General features: G+C 42.6%; 1 protein-coding gene across 1 annotated transcript in view; it reads right to left on the bottom strand.

The window, feature by feature from the left end:
- Nucleotides 1-18,632, bottom strand: part of CSMD3 (CUB and Sushi multiple domains 3) — a 1,047,538-nt gene that overhangs the window by 79,506 nt on the left and 949,400 nt on the right. The window contains exons 63-65 of the mRNA XM_085893781.1: nucleotides 1,766-1,939; nucleotides 783-856; nucleotides 571-682 (exon numbers count right to left, since the gene is read on the bottom strand). Coding sequence (XP_085749907.1) covers nucleotides 571-682; nucleotides 783-856; nucleotides 1,766-1,939 — 360 coding nt within the window. The remainder of the gene's footprint in view (nucleotides 1-570; nucleotides 683-782; nucleotides 857-1,765; nucleotides 1,940-18,632) is intronic.

Raw genomic sequence — 18,632 nt, 5'->3', positions numbered from 1 at the left:
CGTAGACATATTGCGAATAACCAAGTTGAAATTACGGGTGTTCACGTTTCTTCAAGAACAGTAAGATACACATTAGCGCAGAGTAATATGAATGGATATGCAGCTGCCTGAAAACCTAATAGGCTATAAATCAAGCATATTACAAGTGTCTCATGCATTTTGTTTAATCGTTAAAAAAAGAATGCAATGTGATTAATATCTTTTACTTCATTATTATGACCAGTTCTGCTTTGAATAATGCTGTAACCTACTGTTGTCAGTCATGTTGAGTAGGAAGCTTATATTTAATCATTTCTGCTGAGAGTAAAAGGCAAACAAGGCTTTCAGCACTGGGGTATACACTGCATATGAAGTCAGATCACAAATAATTATACACACATAAATAAACAAACAAAGAAACAAAACAAAGAAGCTCACAGCATCTAAAGCCAAGCCACTCAGGTGTTAGCATGGTAATGAAGTAGGCTCATGTGAAATATGACCCAATTACACACACATCTTCACGTGCAGGCAATAGGAGGTGCACTGTGATTCTGCCAACAGTGGCGAGAGAGAACACACTGTCCTTACAGATGCATTCGGGCTGTATGCCGCTCCACGTGAAGTCGAGGAGGCAGGTGCGCGTCGTAGAGCCGATGATGTGAAATCCTTTCTGGCACTTGAAATGCACCATCCGATTCACCTAACAAATACAGCACAACAGCATTGTTATGCTTGCCATGGCAAATGCCTGTTTTCATAAAGAGAAATACTCATAATCTGATAAATTATTGGCATTTCACCTGATATCCCATGCTGTGGTTTTGTTCTCCGTATTTTGGTGTTCCCGGGTTTAAGCATGTGGTCTGAGAAGCTTCTAAATGGAGAGACAATAATATAACAGGTTATATGGATTGCTACAACAAAGTGAAATACAGTTATTGATGAAAACCCAGCCAGATCATTAATGACCTTGAGGAATCTGGGTATTTGTTATGCGAGTGCACAATTAGTCAATGACTGAACGCTTTGGGGCAGCTTGGTGTCACCAAGTAAATGATCCTTATGAAAAGGTAATGCTGCCCAAAATTCTCCTAACTGAACATACAAAATAAAGAGAAGAAATGTTTGAACCCCAGGCTACTAACTAGGACGTTTCTTCAAATAATTCATTCATTTCCTGTTTTTCAGATGTAAATATAACAGGTAACCCATCGACATGTCATTAATCACAAACCACTTTCAGCTGATGATGCAAACTCTACCACACTACCAGTAAATGCGATTTTTTGAGATATCAGTTTTGTGAGTGTGCAGTAAACATATTGGAACTGTACACATTGGTCAATTTGTTCAAAAACTAAATATACCAATGTGCAACAGTCGTGTTCACATGCACACAGGGTATGATTGCAATGTCATTTTAATTGTGTTGTGTATCATCGATTGTCATCGTGCTTGTGTCAAATATTTGTGGTGCATTGAAATAGAAATACCAATTATGTACATGCTGTGTGAATCAGAAAGAATTTTATATCAGGAATATCGAAACTGACTGAAATGAAATGTCACTGAAGCAATAACTGAGACAATGGTAAGCAATTTCTTAGACGGAATGACGGTCATGCTACGGTGCATTCAATTATGATATGTTCAACGTGGTGGGAATTAAAGTAGTGAAATCTTGATTATATCCTGGATCTATTTAGTGAGGTTCAATTTTGGTGCTGCCCCATGATAGACTCCATGATGTGCCGACGAAGACCGGGTGAAAGTGGAAATGCACCCAGGCAACGAGGTTGTGTGCCGCTCCATGAACCGTCGGCCTGGCACGTTCGTGTCGGGGAGCCCACGAGTGCGAGTGGGGCATCACAATCGAAGGACACCTCCGATTGGAAGATGAAACGGTTTCCACGACGGTGCCCCTGTGCGGGCACACCGGGGTCTCTGCAGAACACGGCTGTGGAAAAAGGGTGGGATGTGGAACAAAAGCAAGTGATAAGGTGTGACAGCGGTGATTCCGTGGCACAAACGATTGGTCACAGATATGCCCAAAGAGTAGGGCACATTCAAGGAGCAAACAAACATGTTTTCAGGCTGGATGTCTTTGTGGTGGGGTGAAGAAATAATAGCATTGTGAGGGTTGTAGCTTGCACACGGCTCACAAGCTGAATGTATTTTCAGAATTATATTCATGCAACCGTCACTTTCTCACTTCTCAAAGAGATCCAGGAAAGCAAAAGGAAAATCGTAAAATGGCAGTAAAATATTACTGAGTAATTTTGTGCAACTTATTTACCATGTCATAAATGCAATATTACTTTACTTTTGTGTCAACATACAGCATGATACAATACATTAGTAATAAATTTAACATTGGTGTTGATAGTTGCGTTGTCAAACAGAAGGCATTATTAAACTAGAACGACACTCTTCGACGTCGGAAAGTCGACAGATATGCCTCAATCCACATTACTACATCATTATACATTATTGTACCAAGTTTGATTTAAATCCCTGAATCCAGATTCAAAACATTAAATCATTCTGGCTGCCACACCATGTGTCCGATCAGGGGGAAATATAAAACATATATTTCCCATGACAACTCGATCAAAATTGTGAAATTTCAGGTCGATTGATGAAGCGTTTTTTTTAATCTACATTGTTGAGACTCGTATGAGAGCTAACACCCAACGCACAGCTGGGGGGGGGCGGGGGGAGGAGGGCATGAGACAAGTGGGGTGGGAGAGGGAAGGACAAAACAGTGGGAAACAGAGACATTAGGAGATCTGTGGAAGGGAGGGGGATGGGGCGGGCAACACGGGGTATACAAGATGGACATTACAGGGACTTTCAGGAAGGAAAGCAGGGAATTTGAAGGAGGTGGGCTTGGGGTGGATTAACAGGAGTAGAAAATATTGAGGTTTTGGATGGGGGAAGATAAGAGGTGGTGGTGAACAACTGTTTTGAAGGCCTGGAGGGAGGAATGGGATTGAACAGAGTGAGGGAGTTTATTCCAAAGGCAGAAAAAAGAGGAATGAAAGGGAATGAGCAGTGATTCATGATTTTGGTAGTTTTACCAGAAGGGGGTTGTTGGCGAACCTTGAGCACCCTGTGGAAATATGGTGGGGACAAATCGCTGATAGAGCGGGGGGGGGGGGGAGACCGCGAGGAGATGGTAGAAGACAGAAAGACCACCGACCTGCCTGTGGTGAGAGAGTGAGAGGCCCAAAGACTCAGCCTCATTGCGGGAGATACCAATGATCCGAAATGCCTTAGTTTCCACAGTGTGAAGCCGAGAAAGGTGAGAGGCAGCAGCACCAGCCCAGAGGGGAGAGCAGTACTTCATGAGGCTGTGGCCAAAAGCTTTGCATGTGGTCAGGAGCTTAGGTGGGCTGAGGAAGGACTTTGCACGACCGAGGATGCCCAGTCGGCGACTGGCTTTGGAGGCCAGGTTGGAAATGTGGCTTTCCCAGGAAAGATCATTGCAGATAGTGAGACCGAGAAGCTTGAATGAAAGGACTTCTTCCAGAGCATTGTTGAGAAAGTAGATTGGGGGGGGGGGGAGGTTCCAAACGGTCCTTTCAGAGAGACATAGTGAGAGTGTGAGATTTATCAGGATTGAAAGACATGTTCCATGTTTTGGACCAACTTGTGATTTTATCCAGATCTGCAGAGAGTGAAGAAACTGCTGCTTGCTGGTCTGAGGGATGACAGATGGTATGGCAAAGGGTGGAGTCATGAGCAAAGAGATCAAGAAGATTTTCCAGAGTCGAAGAGATCATTGATGAAAACCAGAAAAACGAACAGGGCCCAGAACGCTGCCTTGAGGAACTCCATTCTGGACAGGAAGAGGGGATGAGAGAACTACATTTCGGGCCACACATTGGCTGCGACAGGAGAGGAAGTCTGCGAGCTATGAGTGGAGATGGCATTGGACACCATAGTAAGAGAGTTTGGTGAGCAGGGTTAGTCTGGAAACAAATTTGGTCTGAAACCAAATTCTTGATCGGAAATCAAGCCATTGGAGAAGAGGAAGGATTTAATGTCTGAAGCGATGATGGATTCCATAACCCTCCTGATGATAGGGAGACGGCTGATTGGTCTGTAGTTGCAGGGATGTGGGTAATGTTTTTTATGCAGAGGGGTAATGTTTGCTGATTTCCAAGCAGATGGCAAATGACCTTGAGCAAATGAGAGGGTAAATCGAACAGAGAGAGTGTGAGCAAGAGCAGAGGAGCAGGTTTTTAGAACACGTGGGCTGATGCCGTCTGGACCGGTTGCAGAACTGAGTTAAGGTTTCACAACAAACACTCCACTTTGTCAGAGGAAAAGACCACAGAGTCCAAGGACAGCTAGGTGTGACTGGGCAAGGTGCGTACAGAAAGCGATGGGTTTCGGACACAAGATTTCGATGCAAACACCGAGTTTAGGCATTCAGCCTTTTCACGTGCGGTATCACAATGCGGCCATTTGAGGTAAGGGAGAGGATGGAGGGGTAACATGCACCAGAAACAGATTTGATTGGATGCCACCAGGATTTGGAGGAAGGAGAGAGGTTTGAGAGTTCAGACTTGAGATGAGAAAGATGTTGTTTTCTGACTCTCCTGAGGGTAGATGCACACATTTGTTCTGAGCTTTATGGAAGGAACTGAGATTACCCTCAGTTGGGTTTGCTTTCCATGAAGCAAAGGCAAGTTGTTTCAGGACAACTACCTCGCCACAAGCTTCAGTGAACCATGGGCGGGAGGAAGGGTAGGACAACTGAAGATGAGGGGATAAATCTGTGCATGAGAGAGAGCAAGTTTCTTTGAAAAAAATTTCAAGGATGAGTTGATGTTGGAGAAAGTCACAATGGGAGACCAGCCTTGAAGTTTGATAGCTGCTTGGAGACCCTGCCAGTCAGCCCTTAGTGAAATTCCAGACTCGACAGTGCTGAGCTGGTTCTCTAATAACAGTCAGAGAGATGTTTACTTTGACAAGCACGTGGTCAGAAGAACCGAGGAGGAAGAAGAGCAGATATTTTCAGCGAAATTTGTCAAAATCAGATCCAGAAGAGATGGAGTACCGTTGTTTGAGATCTGGGTTGGGAAGTTGACCAATTGAGTCAGTCCCAATGAGTCTTGCTGAAGTGCCATGGCAGGTGAGAGAGGTACACACACCCAGCCAACTGGCATGATGACAAGTGAAGTCACCACATATGCGGAAGAGAGAGTTCGGATGAGAGGAATGAAGGTGGTCCATGTTTTCGGATAGTGAGGTGTAAATGGAGTCATCACTGTTTGGTGGTTGGCACAGCACACATATAAACATGAGGTGGGAGTGGAGAGGAAGCTGAAGCCTGAGGTGTTTCAGGGGGTTTGGGGGAGGGCAGGGCATGGAGAGTGAGGAATCGAGTCTTTGATGAAGAGAGCAACTCCTCCACCAGGACAAGGCTCAGGTCTGTCATACTGAAGGAGGGAGTAACCAGGGAGAGATATGAGGGAGTTCGAGACATCTTGAGGGAGGAAAGTTTGTTAGGCAGATTATGTCTGGTTTTTCAGTGGCAACCTGTATGGAAAGACCTGCCAAGTTTGTGTGATGGCTCCAGATATTTGAGGTCCACACTTTTAATGAAGAGGGAGTCGAGGAGGCTTTGGGCACAGGGGAGGGGAGGGGGAGTATCGGACAGGGGAGGGGGGGGGGAGGTAAGGAGAGTTGTTGAAAGAGTGTGGGGGATTGCAGAAGAGCTTGGGGATGGAGCCGAATGAGGAGGAGAAAAGACTCTGTGGTACTGGGTTGAGGTACAGTGGGGAGTAATAAGAGAGGGGGCAGAATGCAGATGAGGTTTGAGGAGGTGGAGTGATGACATGGAGAGAGGGCAGGGGAAGGAGTCAGCTTTGTGGATGAGAGGAGAGGCAACTTTGACAAGGGTGAGTGAGGGGGGTGAATGGTGGGAGAAGGGGGAGTGGGGAGAGTTGAGGGAGAAAGGTGAGGGGGGAGTTTTTGAGAAAGGTGAGAGGGAATCTTGGAGGGAGAAGAATGTGATGGTTGCTTTGAGAGGGAGGGGTAAGAGGGGTGAATTGGCATTGAAGTTAGAAAGAAATGATTGATGGAAAGCAAACATGCAAAGCAAACTGGGTTTTTTTTTTTAATTTTTAGTTTGGAAATGTGATTAAAGACTTTTTGAGGGATGCAATTTAGGCAAATTAAGAGAATGGAGAGAAGAAACGTTCAAACAGTTGGACTTTTTAGACAAGGTTTGAATGAAAAGGTCAAATTGAGAGCAGTCTGTTCAAATAGAAGAAGAGTGGTGAATTATGATGATTCAGTAATGAGAACCATATGTGTGAAAGAGGAAGATAAAGCATTATATGAGAACATTTTTAATATTATTGTTATTATTTTTTATAGAGATTGCAGAAGATGAGGTAAAGGAAAGGTTGAAGTAGAATCGTGGAGGTGTATGGTGAATTTGTAACGGTAAACTCCGAGTGAAGCTGATGGATCAATGAAAAGTACCAGGAAGAGGGTAGAAAGAGACACGTGGTTTCAGGAGATGTATCGTTCGGAAGGATACAAGGGAAATTTTTTTTGATGGATTTTTTAAGACTTAGATAAGATTGGAGAGTGGAAGGTTATAGGTAGAAATTGTGAAGGTAATGGTGAGAGTGGGTCAACTCAAATAGAAGAAAGATGGAGAGCCAGCAGAGTGAGGAGGAGGAGGAGGAGGAGAAGGAGGAGGAGGAGGAGGAGGAGAAGGAGAAGGAGAAGGAGAAGGAGAAGGAGAAGGAGAAGGAGAAGGAGAAGGAGAAGAAGAAGAAGCGGTTTTTTGATTTGTTAAATTTAATTTAAGACAAGAAACAGAGTGTGTATTTGGGAGGGATAGATGGGGGGTGTTGGGAAAAGTGGGGAAAAAAGGAATTGATGGTAATAGGGAAGAGAACACAAATAAAACGATTATACACCTCGATGGGAAGGATGGGTAGGCCTCAAGGAGCCCGATAAAACAAGGTTTTTTGAAACAAAACCGAACTAGGAACAGGCAAGGCTCAGGTCTGTCATATAGGTGAGAAACATATAGGTGAGAAAATAAAGAGTAAAAACGTGACAAATAACGATCAGAAACTTAACTTTGAGAAAGCCAGCAGAGACCCCTGAGAGAAGCTGCCATTGCTACAAACAGAACCAGAAGTCGAGAAATTTTTCTTCAAGATAAATTTTCGGTTCAAGAGAAATGTTTTTAAAGATCTTCGTTCAATCCAATATTGCTGTCAGACCATGTGACCGATTAATTTTACAGGAACACTCTGGTATCTCCAAGACATGGGGAACATGTGGGTGAAGTTTCCCCTTGATCTGTCAAGCCGTTCTGGAGAAGATTTTTGAGATTTATTCATAAAAAAATCAAAGCTGCCAAACCATGTCACTTATGACATCATAGGTTGAGAAGTTTTTCTTCCTCATGGATAGGCGATTATACCTGTAAAGTTTCGCCTTGATCTGTTCAGCCATTTTGGAGAAGAAGGTTTTTGAAGATTTTTATGTTAAAAGAAATATAGCAAATGAACCACGTGACCGATGAAGTCATCAACCCCCCCCCCCCATACAATTTAGCCCAAGATAACCCTCAAAAATTTTCATACTGATCAGATATAGCGTTCAGCATACACAATTAAGATGTCACAATGAAGCCACTTATGACATCATCATCAATAAATAAATAAATAAATAAAATAAAAATTGCACTTGTTTCCCATGGAGAGTACTTCACATGTGCCAAGTTTCAATATTTTCCATAGAGTGGTTTCAGAGATTCAGAGGTCCGTTTTCCTTTTTTCAAACATGGCTGCCACACCATATGACCGATGATGTTATAATCATCATTACAACATTCTACATGAGTAGAGTCACACCTATGGTGAAAATTTTGTGTTAATCGGATAAGCGGTTGCAGAGAAAACAGAGAAAATTAGCATGGACAAATGTACGGACGGACAGACACCGAAAAACATAATGCCTCAGGCGACTTCATCAACAAAAGCATAAAAAAATCTTATGGCTTATTGCAATGTAAATTACAGCATTTAATCTAAGATATAAAATAGAGCGTTGTCTGTATGTCCAGTAACTACTTGAAGACCCTTGGGCCGATCAACATCAAAATTTCAGGGTATATTCAAGGGGTCCTCTACTTAGGTTTGCCATGAAATATTTTTCAAAAATATTTCTCAATTATTTATTTTTTGGTTTTCTCATAGGTGTTATTATTTGGGTCATTTCTCCATTTTGGCGGACCAGTGGGCCGAGAAGGACACTCCGGCCCAGAGGGCAGGTCTATCCGCTAGTAGCTCATAAAAGTTTTGAACTATCGCAATGGTCGAGCCATTCAAACATTATGGGTGAAAATTGAGAGGGTGGTTAACTTGCTGCCATTATATATATAAATTGGGGCACATTGCAAGGTGTAGTCTTGAGAGGAAATCTGATGTAAATGGCCAGAGTACAACAATAAGATTTTCCCATCCCAGACAACTCCAACAGCACATTGGTGTGACCTTCCTTGCTAATGGAGCCCTGCCTAATTCAAATCTGTGTTGTATGCTGGGGAACAAGCAAATGAACATGTGACGACAGGCCTTTCACTTCAAGGCTTCATCTTTGATCATGAATGCCCTCTCCTATGTCATTTCAGTTCCCTCACTCCACCCACAATTCCGATGCATGAATTGCTTAGTATTCAGGTAATTGAAATGTGCCATCTATCTTCACCATCTTACAATAGCACTATGTCTTGCTGCTGAAAAGTAACTGGAGAGCAGTTTCTATGAACTCCAGGTGTTGAACTCTGATTTTTCATTGGATGTTGGACAGAGATCTAGATAGTGTTGCCACACATGTGCAATGTAACTGCAATATAAACCTTTAGTAAAACTTGGTGTTGGCTTCGTGGTTAGGGTGGCTGGCTTGGGATCTTAATATCCTGAGTTTGAGCCCTGTTTCTTGCTGAATTAACACCAGGTGGGGTTGACTCAGCCTGTCATCCTCCTGAGGTCAGTGAAATGAGTACCAGTGCACTGGTCATAAGCCTGGTGTTGGCTTAGTGGTTAGCGTGGTGGCTTAGTGGTTAGCCGTAACGTATGAATCCAGCGTGAGGACGCTGAGCCGAACGAGGTAACTCGCATTTGTCTGATGATTCTTCATTTTAACCAACGCTATAATTTTTTTTAGTGCTTCGTGAGGATCCGAGAGGTAAGAATTATATTGTTCTTTTCATGTTTGAAGTGATTATTTTCACGAGTTCGAAAGAATTAGATTCGATTTTAACGTTATTTTTCGCTTACAACTGTGGCTTTCTTTGCTACTGAACTCGTCTGTGTTTTCTTTGTAATTTATAGCATCGGACTCTCTCAAAATGTGTTGTTTTTTCTTTTTCCTGTCACATATTGAGCCTGTTTAAAAAGGCAGAGTAAAAATTATCTGTTTCTTATCCCAAAATATAATATTTACATTGTTTTTTTCATCTGATTCCGTACATAACGCTGACGCCAATCTCGAAATTTGGACGTGTATTTACAGTGTTGTATATATTCAGTGGTAACTTTAAAACCGGACGTGCTGCAGGTCTAAAAATTTAGATTTAGCTATTTGAATACATGCAGATTAACATAATTGGTTGCATTTCATGTTTCCCTAAACTTATTTTTTTTGCCCTTTGTGTAACAGTACGTGTACCCACTTTGTGAGCCATGCACATATGTATGTACATATATATATATATATATATATATATATATATATATATATATATATATATATATATATATATATATATACATACATACACACATATAATATATACATACACACATATAATATAGATTTGTCTCGAACCCCAGAAGTTGACGAGATCGCAGGGCACCGTTCGAGTCTTATCACAGCACTTGCTGGATGACCTTTTCGGAACGTAAATGACATATAAAAAGATAGTGGCATTTCTATATGTGGGAGAATTACATGCTCAGCTAGTGGGTCACCCAGATAGTTCAGATGCCAGATCACTGGTACAGTTCACCAGAGGACCTGGATTTGATTCCTGGTATGGGCATGTAATTTTTCCCACATATACATATCTTTGTGTTCCTGTTATACACACACACACACACACACACACACACACACACACACACACACACACACACACACACACACACACACACACACACACACACACACACACACACACACACACACACACACACACACACACACACACACACACACACAGTTTGGAAGACCCCAGGGAGACACATCCAACACATCAGGGTTCTCTGGTGTTGATATATCTGGAGCAATTTTGTTTCGCTAAATCATCCCTCCACATCATATTGTTGGAATAACATGCATTGTGAATGCAGTTGGAACTATCCCCATTATTCTCTTCCTCATTCTCCAACTCCATACTCAAACCTCATTCTCAAACACTTATTCTCAGACTCAATTCTCATACCTCATTCTCAAACACTAATTCTCAAACTCCACGTCCCACATTCACTCACAAAACAAGCCACGAACCACACAAATCCATTCAGTAACACCAAAATAGCGTACATCGATCAAGTATTTCACAGCAGAGCCAGGCTGCCAGCGTTCTTATCACTGTGCCGCCAAACCGCTAGCACTACCAGCATTCTAATAAACACACGGCCAAACTGCCAGGGTTGTTGGAGTTGTACCAGCAAACCACCCACCACATCCCCCCTGGAACCAATTGCGATGACTGGATTACAGAGTGCCAGCCAATTGGCATGCCTGGATCATGAAAGGCAGACATGAGAGGCAACAAAAGCGAGGGTGATAAAATCCCTGGCAGAGTTGAGTTCAGTTCTGGAGAAACGAGTCCAGTTCTAGGAGGAGAGTTGATTCCAGTTCTGTGGAGGGGAGAGAAAAAATGGAATAGAGTTGGTTTGAGGGTCCGCTTGTTCGAGCGCAGCTTCAAGGTGAACCATGCCAAGTGCCACAACTGGAGAATACAGTGGGACAGGTACAGAGCAGCAGCCGAGTGGAGTGTGGACATGCGGCTCCCAGGCGTGTTCACCACCTCTCCATGGACAGCACTTCCTATGCACCTGGTAGAAATCAACCATAAACTGTCGAGTGCAGAAAAGGTCAACAGTGATTCTCCCCAGAACTGACTTCTCTCCTATACATGTAACACATACATCCTACCCCCTTGCATCTTCCAGCAAAATGCATCTTTCACCCATATTGACTCAACCTGGTTTTGCGGAGTGTCAACTGAGTTCACAACAGTTCTTTTCAGAACTCGCATCTGCATACATCACACCTCCCACATGCACTTCTCACTCATCTGCACCACACATCCCGGTCGTAACAACATGAGCCATCTGACTCACGCACAGGTGAGGCCAGGGTCAACACCATACCCTATCTACTTCGCTTCTCTGTCATTCAACCATTCTTATATTCTTCTTCAGAAATTATTGAGGCTCCTGTGTGTGTGTGTGTGTGTGTGTATATTTGTGATAAGATGACTTACTAAAAGGCTTACATGTTCGGGGTAAGACCTTTCTTTGCAACACTGTTTGTTTTTCCTTTGCAAATACATGCTTTTGTTTGTAAATACGTGTCCTTTGCCAATTTTTTTTTACAAACCGTTTCCAACTTGCCCAATCGTCTTTTCCTCAATTCGTTAGACAGAGTGTGTAAATAGTAGATGGGAGTTCTGCCCCGAGGTTCCGCTATGGTTATAGTATTAGCCAGGATTCCACTAATGGCATCTCTCGGCTGTTCTGATTGATAAGAGTGGAGCGCTAGGAAGCACAGTCCTTATCTGGGGTGATGAATTTGCAGGAAACATAATGCAGGATGAGAACGTGAGGACCCTTCCTAAATTAATCATCTCAGATGATGTCTGTGGTTGCCGTCGTGCTGCAGAGTTATTTGCGGCTCGTCAGATTCAGGGAAATAGTTGGGGAAGCGAGTTTGAGAAACCTCTCTTGCGACCCAGACAAGCAGAACCCATAAAAAAGTATATAAATACATGCAGAAACTCGATAGAAACAATGTAGTAATATGATGGCAACCTTCAAAGAAAGGGAACGGGAACAAGAATGATAAGTGATGGAATGTGAAGTACAGTGGGGAGAACAAGTATTTTATACACTGCCAATTTTGCAGATTTTCCCACTTACAAAGCACGTAGAGGTCTGTAATTTTTATCATAGGTACACTTCAACTGTGAAAGACGGAATCTAAAACAAAAATCCTGAAAATCACATTGCATGATTTTTCAATAATTAATTTGCATTTTATTGCATGAAATAAGTATTTGACACATCAGAAAAACAGAACTTAATATTTGGTACAGAAACCTTTGTTTGCAATTACAGAGATCAGACGTTTCCTATAGTTCTTAACCAGGTTTGCAGACTGCAGCAGGGATTTTGGCCCACTCCTCCATACAGATCTTCTCCAGATCCTTCAGGTTTCGATCCTTCAGCTGTCACTGGGCAACACAGACTTTCAGCTCCCTCCAAAGATTTCTATTGGGTTCAGGTCTGGAGACTGGCTTGGCCACTCCAGGACCTTGAGATGCTTCTTACGGAGCCACTCCCTAGTTGCCCTGGCTGTGTGTTTCGGGTCGTTGTCATGCTAGAAGACCCAGCCACGCCCCATCTTCAATGTTCTTGTTGAGCGAAGGAGGTTGTTGGCCAAGATCTCGCAATACATGGCCCCATCCATCCTCCCCTCAATACAGTGCAGTCGTCCTGTCCCCTTTGCAGAAAAGCATCCCCAAAGAATGATGTTTCCACCTCCATGCTTCATGGTTGGGATGGTGTTGTTCTTGGGGTTGTACTCATCCTTCTTCTTCCTCCAAACACGGCGAGTGGAGTTTAAACCAAAAAGCTCTATTTTGGTCTCATCAGACCACATGACCTTCTCCCATTCCTCCTGTGGATCATCCAGATGGTCATTGGCAAACTTCAGACGGGCCTGGACATGTGCTGGCTTGAGCAGATGGACCTTGCGTGCGCTGCAGGATTTTAATCCATGACGGCGTAGTGTGTTACTTATGGTTTTCTTTGATACTGTGGTCCCAGCTCTCTTCAGGTCATTGACCAGGTCATACCGTGTAGTTCTGGGCTGATCCCTCACTTTTCTCATGATCATTGAGGCTCCACGAGGTGAGATCTTGCATGGAGCCACAGACCGATGGAGATTGACTGTTATCTTGAGCTTCTTCCATTTTCTAATAATTGCGCCAACAGTTGTTGCCTTCTCACCAAGCTGCTTGCCTATCGTCCTGCAGCCCATCCCAGCCTTGTGCAAGTCTACAATTTTGTCCCTGATGTCCTTAGACAGTTCTCTGGTCTTGCCCGTTGTGGAGAGGTTGGAGTCTGATTGATTGAGTGTGGACAGCTGTCTTTTATGCAGATAACGAGTTCAAACAGATGCAGTTAATACAGGTAATGAGTGGAGAATGGGAGGGCTTCTTAAAGTCAAAACTACATTTCTGAGAATTTCTAATTTCAAAACTACTAAACTATAGAATTTCTACATATATGCCGGGTCGATGCATCCCTGATTGCAGTAATACAAACCGAGATGGTTTCATGCTACACCAATGGCTGAAAGTTCCGAGGGTTGCCAGAATTTGGACGAGGTTCGTCCAAAATACCTGTGTGTGGATCGGGCCGACAAAATGTTTGCTTTTGTGCTCGGAACATTGTACAGATAATTTTTTTTATCTCGACTTTCCACCATCGACCACATCATGAAAGTGGATAGAAAGTAAATAATTTACTCCTCCAAGAGTATTTGACTGAGGAAGCTAAAACTGTCAGTACCCCACCCCCCTCCCACAACTCCTCTCATATCACTACCCCCTCAATAATCCCCCATATACCATCACCCCACAATACCCACGACCATCCCACCGCCCCCCCCCGACACTCACCATCATCTCACCCCCACCAACCCCTCTACAATCCCCCATCAACCATCACCCTCACAATACACACCACAGTCACATATCTCCTCCCCCAAGCACCACTCTCCCCTACACTGGGGTGGGACATTGAGACCTCACAGACACGACGGTGGGACACGGCATGGACATGGACACAAATGGCGTCCAGGGAAAGTATTAAATTGGATAATCCCATAATATACAAGACACCTGGTCAGCCGATGACTGCGGGACAAAGCATTCGTCACCCATTTTGCCCGCAGTGTCCAAATGTGCCTGGGCAGTGTCGGCTGACGGGCAATGACGGGCACTTCTGCTTGAGTAATACAACTGATTTATCAATTAATACAAAATCCCTCCATTTTAAACTGTCATTTGAACAGAAAAATAAAACCTACCAATCTGTAGTGAACATGCAACCAGTGTTTTCATCTTCACTAACACTTCCTCCATCTTTGTCTGAATCGCTCACTCAATGGCAGTTCTGATTCATACCAAGCGCATCTGTGGCTTGTTCGCTCCACAGCTGTTCTGATTCAAAGCTCCACAATTCCCCCAAAAGTGTTTCCATCACTAATCTTGTCTCCAATAGTTTCTTCGAAATCCCACTGATCAGTTTCAACATACTGAGAACCTTCAGAGTTGCTATTGATGGTGGAATCAGTATTGGAATCCGAGCTTGACATGCACTCTCTCTATGTAAAGCCGTCGTTTAGATCAAGGTGAGTTCACAGTGCTTCGTCACTGACGAAATCGAAAATTGACACTCCAGGGCTTTTTTCGACACTTTGTGATTGGGGGGGGGGGGGGAATTCAAAAAAATTTTTCCCTTCAAATTAGACTGTGATTAATGATTCTCAATGGTTTTCATAAAAAAGAATGTTTTTCGTTTGGGTTCCCCTTTAAAGTCGTTGGGGAAGAGGCAATCACCATTTTATCAGCCATTGGAACACAAATCTGGATTCGTATTTTATGGCCTAAAAGATGGAAGCAATGAATCTACATACCATTGCCAAAGAAAGGGGATCGAAGAGAATGTTTCAATAACCAAGCTATTGTTTTGATTTCACGTTTGAGGAAAACATTGCTAAAGATTATTTAATACAGGATAGAAGATTTCATGAAGCAAGAAATGCCTATTGAGCAAGCAGGTTTCAGAAGAGGAAAGATATACTTGAGATCAAATTGCAAATATGAAGTCGATCATGGAAAAAGCAACATTATAAAACAGGAAGGTGTATGTCTGTTTTATAGATCATAGAAAAGCCTTCAATTGTGTTGATTATGATGAATTGATATGGATTATGCAAAAAAATGAGGATGCTGGAGCACCTGATACAGTGTCTCGAGAAAGTCTCGACCCCATTTCCAAATTTTCATTTGTTACCTTATAGCCTGGAATTAAATTGCATTAAATCTGACTTTTTCCATCTTTATTTACACATCGTGACCCACAACTTCCAAGTGAAAAACAAATTGTATAGATTTCAGAAAATTAATTAAAAATACAAAACTAGAATATCTTGGTTGGATAAGTGTCCACCTCACTGAGGTAATACTTGGTGGAAGCACCTTTGACAGCAATTACAGCTGTGACTCTGTTACGATAGATCTCTACCAACTTTGCACACCTTGATTGGGAAATATTTACACATTCTTCTGTACAAAACTGTTCAAGCTCAGTCAAGTTGCATGGGGAGCGTTGATGGACAGTAATGTTGAAGTCACAGATTTTCGATTGGATTCAGGTTGGGGCTCTGACTGGGCCACTCAAGGACATTTCTCTTATTGTTCCTTAGCCATCCCAGTGTCACTTTGGCTGTGCACTCCGGGTCGTTGTTATGCTGAAAGGTGAACTTCCGTCCCAATTTCAGCTTTCTTGCAGAGGGCAGGCAGGTTTTCCTCCATGATTTTTCTGTATTTTGCTCCATCCATTTTCCCTTCTATCCTGAGAAGTGCCCCAGTACCTGCTGATGAAAAACATCCCCATAACATGATGTTGCCACAACCATGCTTCACAATAGGGATGGTGTTCTTTGGATGATGTGCAGTGTTGGGTTTGCGCCCAACATAACGTTTTGCATTTCGGCCAAAAAGTTCCATCTTGGTTTCGTCATACCACAAATGTTTTTGCCACATTGCTTCGGAATTTCTGGAATGGTTTTTGCATACCTCAAATGGGACTCAAGATGGGCTTTTTTCAGTAATGGCTTCCTTCTTGCCACCCTACCATACAGGCCACACTTGTGGAGTGCTTGGAATATTGTTATCACATACACGCAGTGACCAGCCTTTGCAATAAAGGCCTGTAGCTCGTTCAAAGTTGCCAATGGCCTCTTGGTGGCCTCTCTGATCAGTCTCCGCCTCACTTGATCATTCAGTTTGGAGGGACAGCCTGATTTAGGCAGGGTGTTTGTGGTACCATACGCTTACCACTTATTAATGATTGCCTTGACGATGCAACAAGGGATATTCAATGCTTTTGAAATATTTTAATACCCATCCCCTGATCTGTGCCTTTCCACAACTTTATCCCAGCAGTCTTTTGAAAGCTCCTTGGTTCTCATGCTTGAGTCTTTGCTGTGAAATGCACCACCCAGCAGAGGAAACCTACAGGAACAGCTGATTTTATTCTGGAATAATCAGAATCACTACAATTTAACACAGGTGGAGGCCTATTAATTTGGTGTGTGATTTTGAAGGTGATTGGTTTCACGTGAGCTAATTTACAATTGTTATTATAAGGGTATGGACAATTATCCAACCAAGACATTCTAGTTTTAATTAATTTTCTGAAATTTGTTTTTCACTTGGAAGTTGTGGGTTACATTATGTAAATAAAGGTGGGAAAAGTCTGATTTGATGCAATTTAATTCCAGGCTATAAGGCAACAAAAGGTGAAAATTTTGAAAGGTGGTATAGACTTTCTATCGGCATTGTATGTATGATAAGAAGCCTGTGTACACTTTCCAAGAAGTTACAGCAAGAGCAGAGTATGGAGAGAGAATGGTTTGGAATTATTGGAAAAGGGGTCAGACGGGTACATTCACTCCCCTCACTTGTTCAATCTGTATAGTGAGTACATCATGACAAATCAAACTTGGATGAAGCAGAGGCTGGAGTCAGGATTGGAGAAAGATGTTTCTACAATCTAGGGTATGCTGATGATACCACTCACTCTGCAGAAAGTAAAGAGAACTTGATGAAACCGCTGCAGACAGTGAAGAAGGAAAATGAAAAAGAGGAGGAGGAGATTGGGAGCATACTCTGTGCAGAGTGTTGGTGCTGCTTAAGCAGTCTCCTTGGCTATTGGGCACAATCCTGGATGGGTCGCCACTCCGAACAGTATACCAGCATGCTGGCACTCATTTTGCCGACTCGGAAGGATGACAGGCCGAGTAAACCCCACCTGGTATTAATTCAACAGCTGAGCGGGATTTGAACTCAGGACCCTTGGATCCAATGCCCACCATCCGAACCATTAAGCCAACAACAGGCATAAAGTGAAGAAGCTGGTCTTCATTTAAACTTAAAAAAGACTAAAATGTTGTCAACTGAGAAGATCGACATGTTCATAATGGGAGATTATCTTGTGGAAATCATGGAAAGTTTCATCTTCCGAGGTTCTAAGATTGAAATGAGTGGAGAATGTGGAGGAGAAATTAATTGACGAGTTAGCATTGGGGAGAACAGCAATGTCAGGATTGACAAAGATCTGGAAAGACAAAGATGTGACAAAACAAAGCAAGAGGAGGATGGTGAATGCTCTGGTATTTATAGTTTCATTGTAAGGATATGAGTCATTGACAGTGAACAAAGAAAGGAAGAAGATTTACAGTTTTGAAACGTGGTGTTGGAGACGAATGTTAAAAAATTCCATGGACAACAAGAAGATCAAACAAATCAGTGCTTGAAGAAACAAGACCACCAGAAGCAATTAGAAGTGTTGATGCTGAAACAGAAACTGTCATGCTTTGGACGCATCATGCATGCGGAAAACGAAAGTTTGGAGAATCAACAATGTTGAGTATGGTTGAGGGAAGAGGAGGAAGAGGTACATCTTGTATGTGCTGGATGGATTAGGTAAAGTCTGCAACTAATCTGTCTGCCATTTATTCGGGAAGCAGTACAGGAAAGGGATGTTTGAAGAAATCTGATCTTGAATGCCACCAGAAGTCAACATGACTTGACGGAACCAGATAACTACTGTAGATTATTGAAACATCTATTTTGCTTCTTTTTCACTTTCATCATTCAATCCCAAGTCATCAGCATACAATAACTCGCAAGTGAAAAACAAGCTTTCATTCTTCGTCAATTCTTCCATCACTATTACAAATCGTAGAAAAGTTAAAACTGATCTCTGGTAAAATCCTACTTTGACGTCAAATGTTTCAGTGCATCATCAGAGGTTGGTTTTGACCATAGTTCTCAATTTTTTATGCATTCCCATGACTACTTGTACCATTTATTCAGGCACGAGTTGCCTTCTAAGAGCCCATTCAACAACTGCTCTTGTAACTCAATTATATGGTTTCTCAAGGTCACCAAAAATACAATGCAATTTCCTTATTATTTTCCAAATTCTCTTGGCATTGCTTCAAAATACAAATTTCTTCTGTTGTTGATCTTTCTGGCAAAAAACCGAACTGGCCGTTGTTATATTTACAACTTTTCT

Source organism: Eptatretus burgeri, chromosome 9 (assembly GCF_056783735.1).
Source record: "Eptatretus burgeri isolate ZD-2024b chromosome 9, Ebu_testis_v1, whole genome shotgun sequence".
Taxonomy (NCBI): domain Eukaryota; kingdom Metazoa; phylum Chordata; class Myxini; order Myxiniformes; family Myxinidae; genus Eptatretus; species Eptatretus burgeri.
The sequence above is the reverse complement of the archived record's forward strand: the minus strand, read 5'-3'. Positions and strand labels throughout refer to the sequence as shown.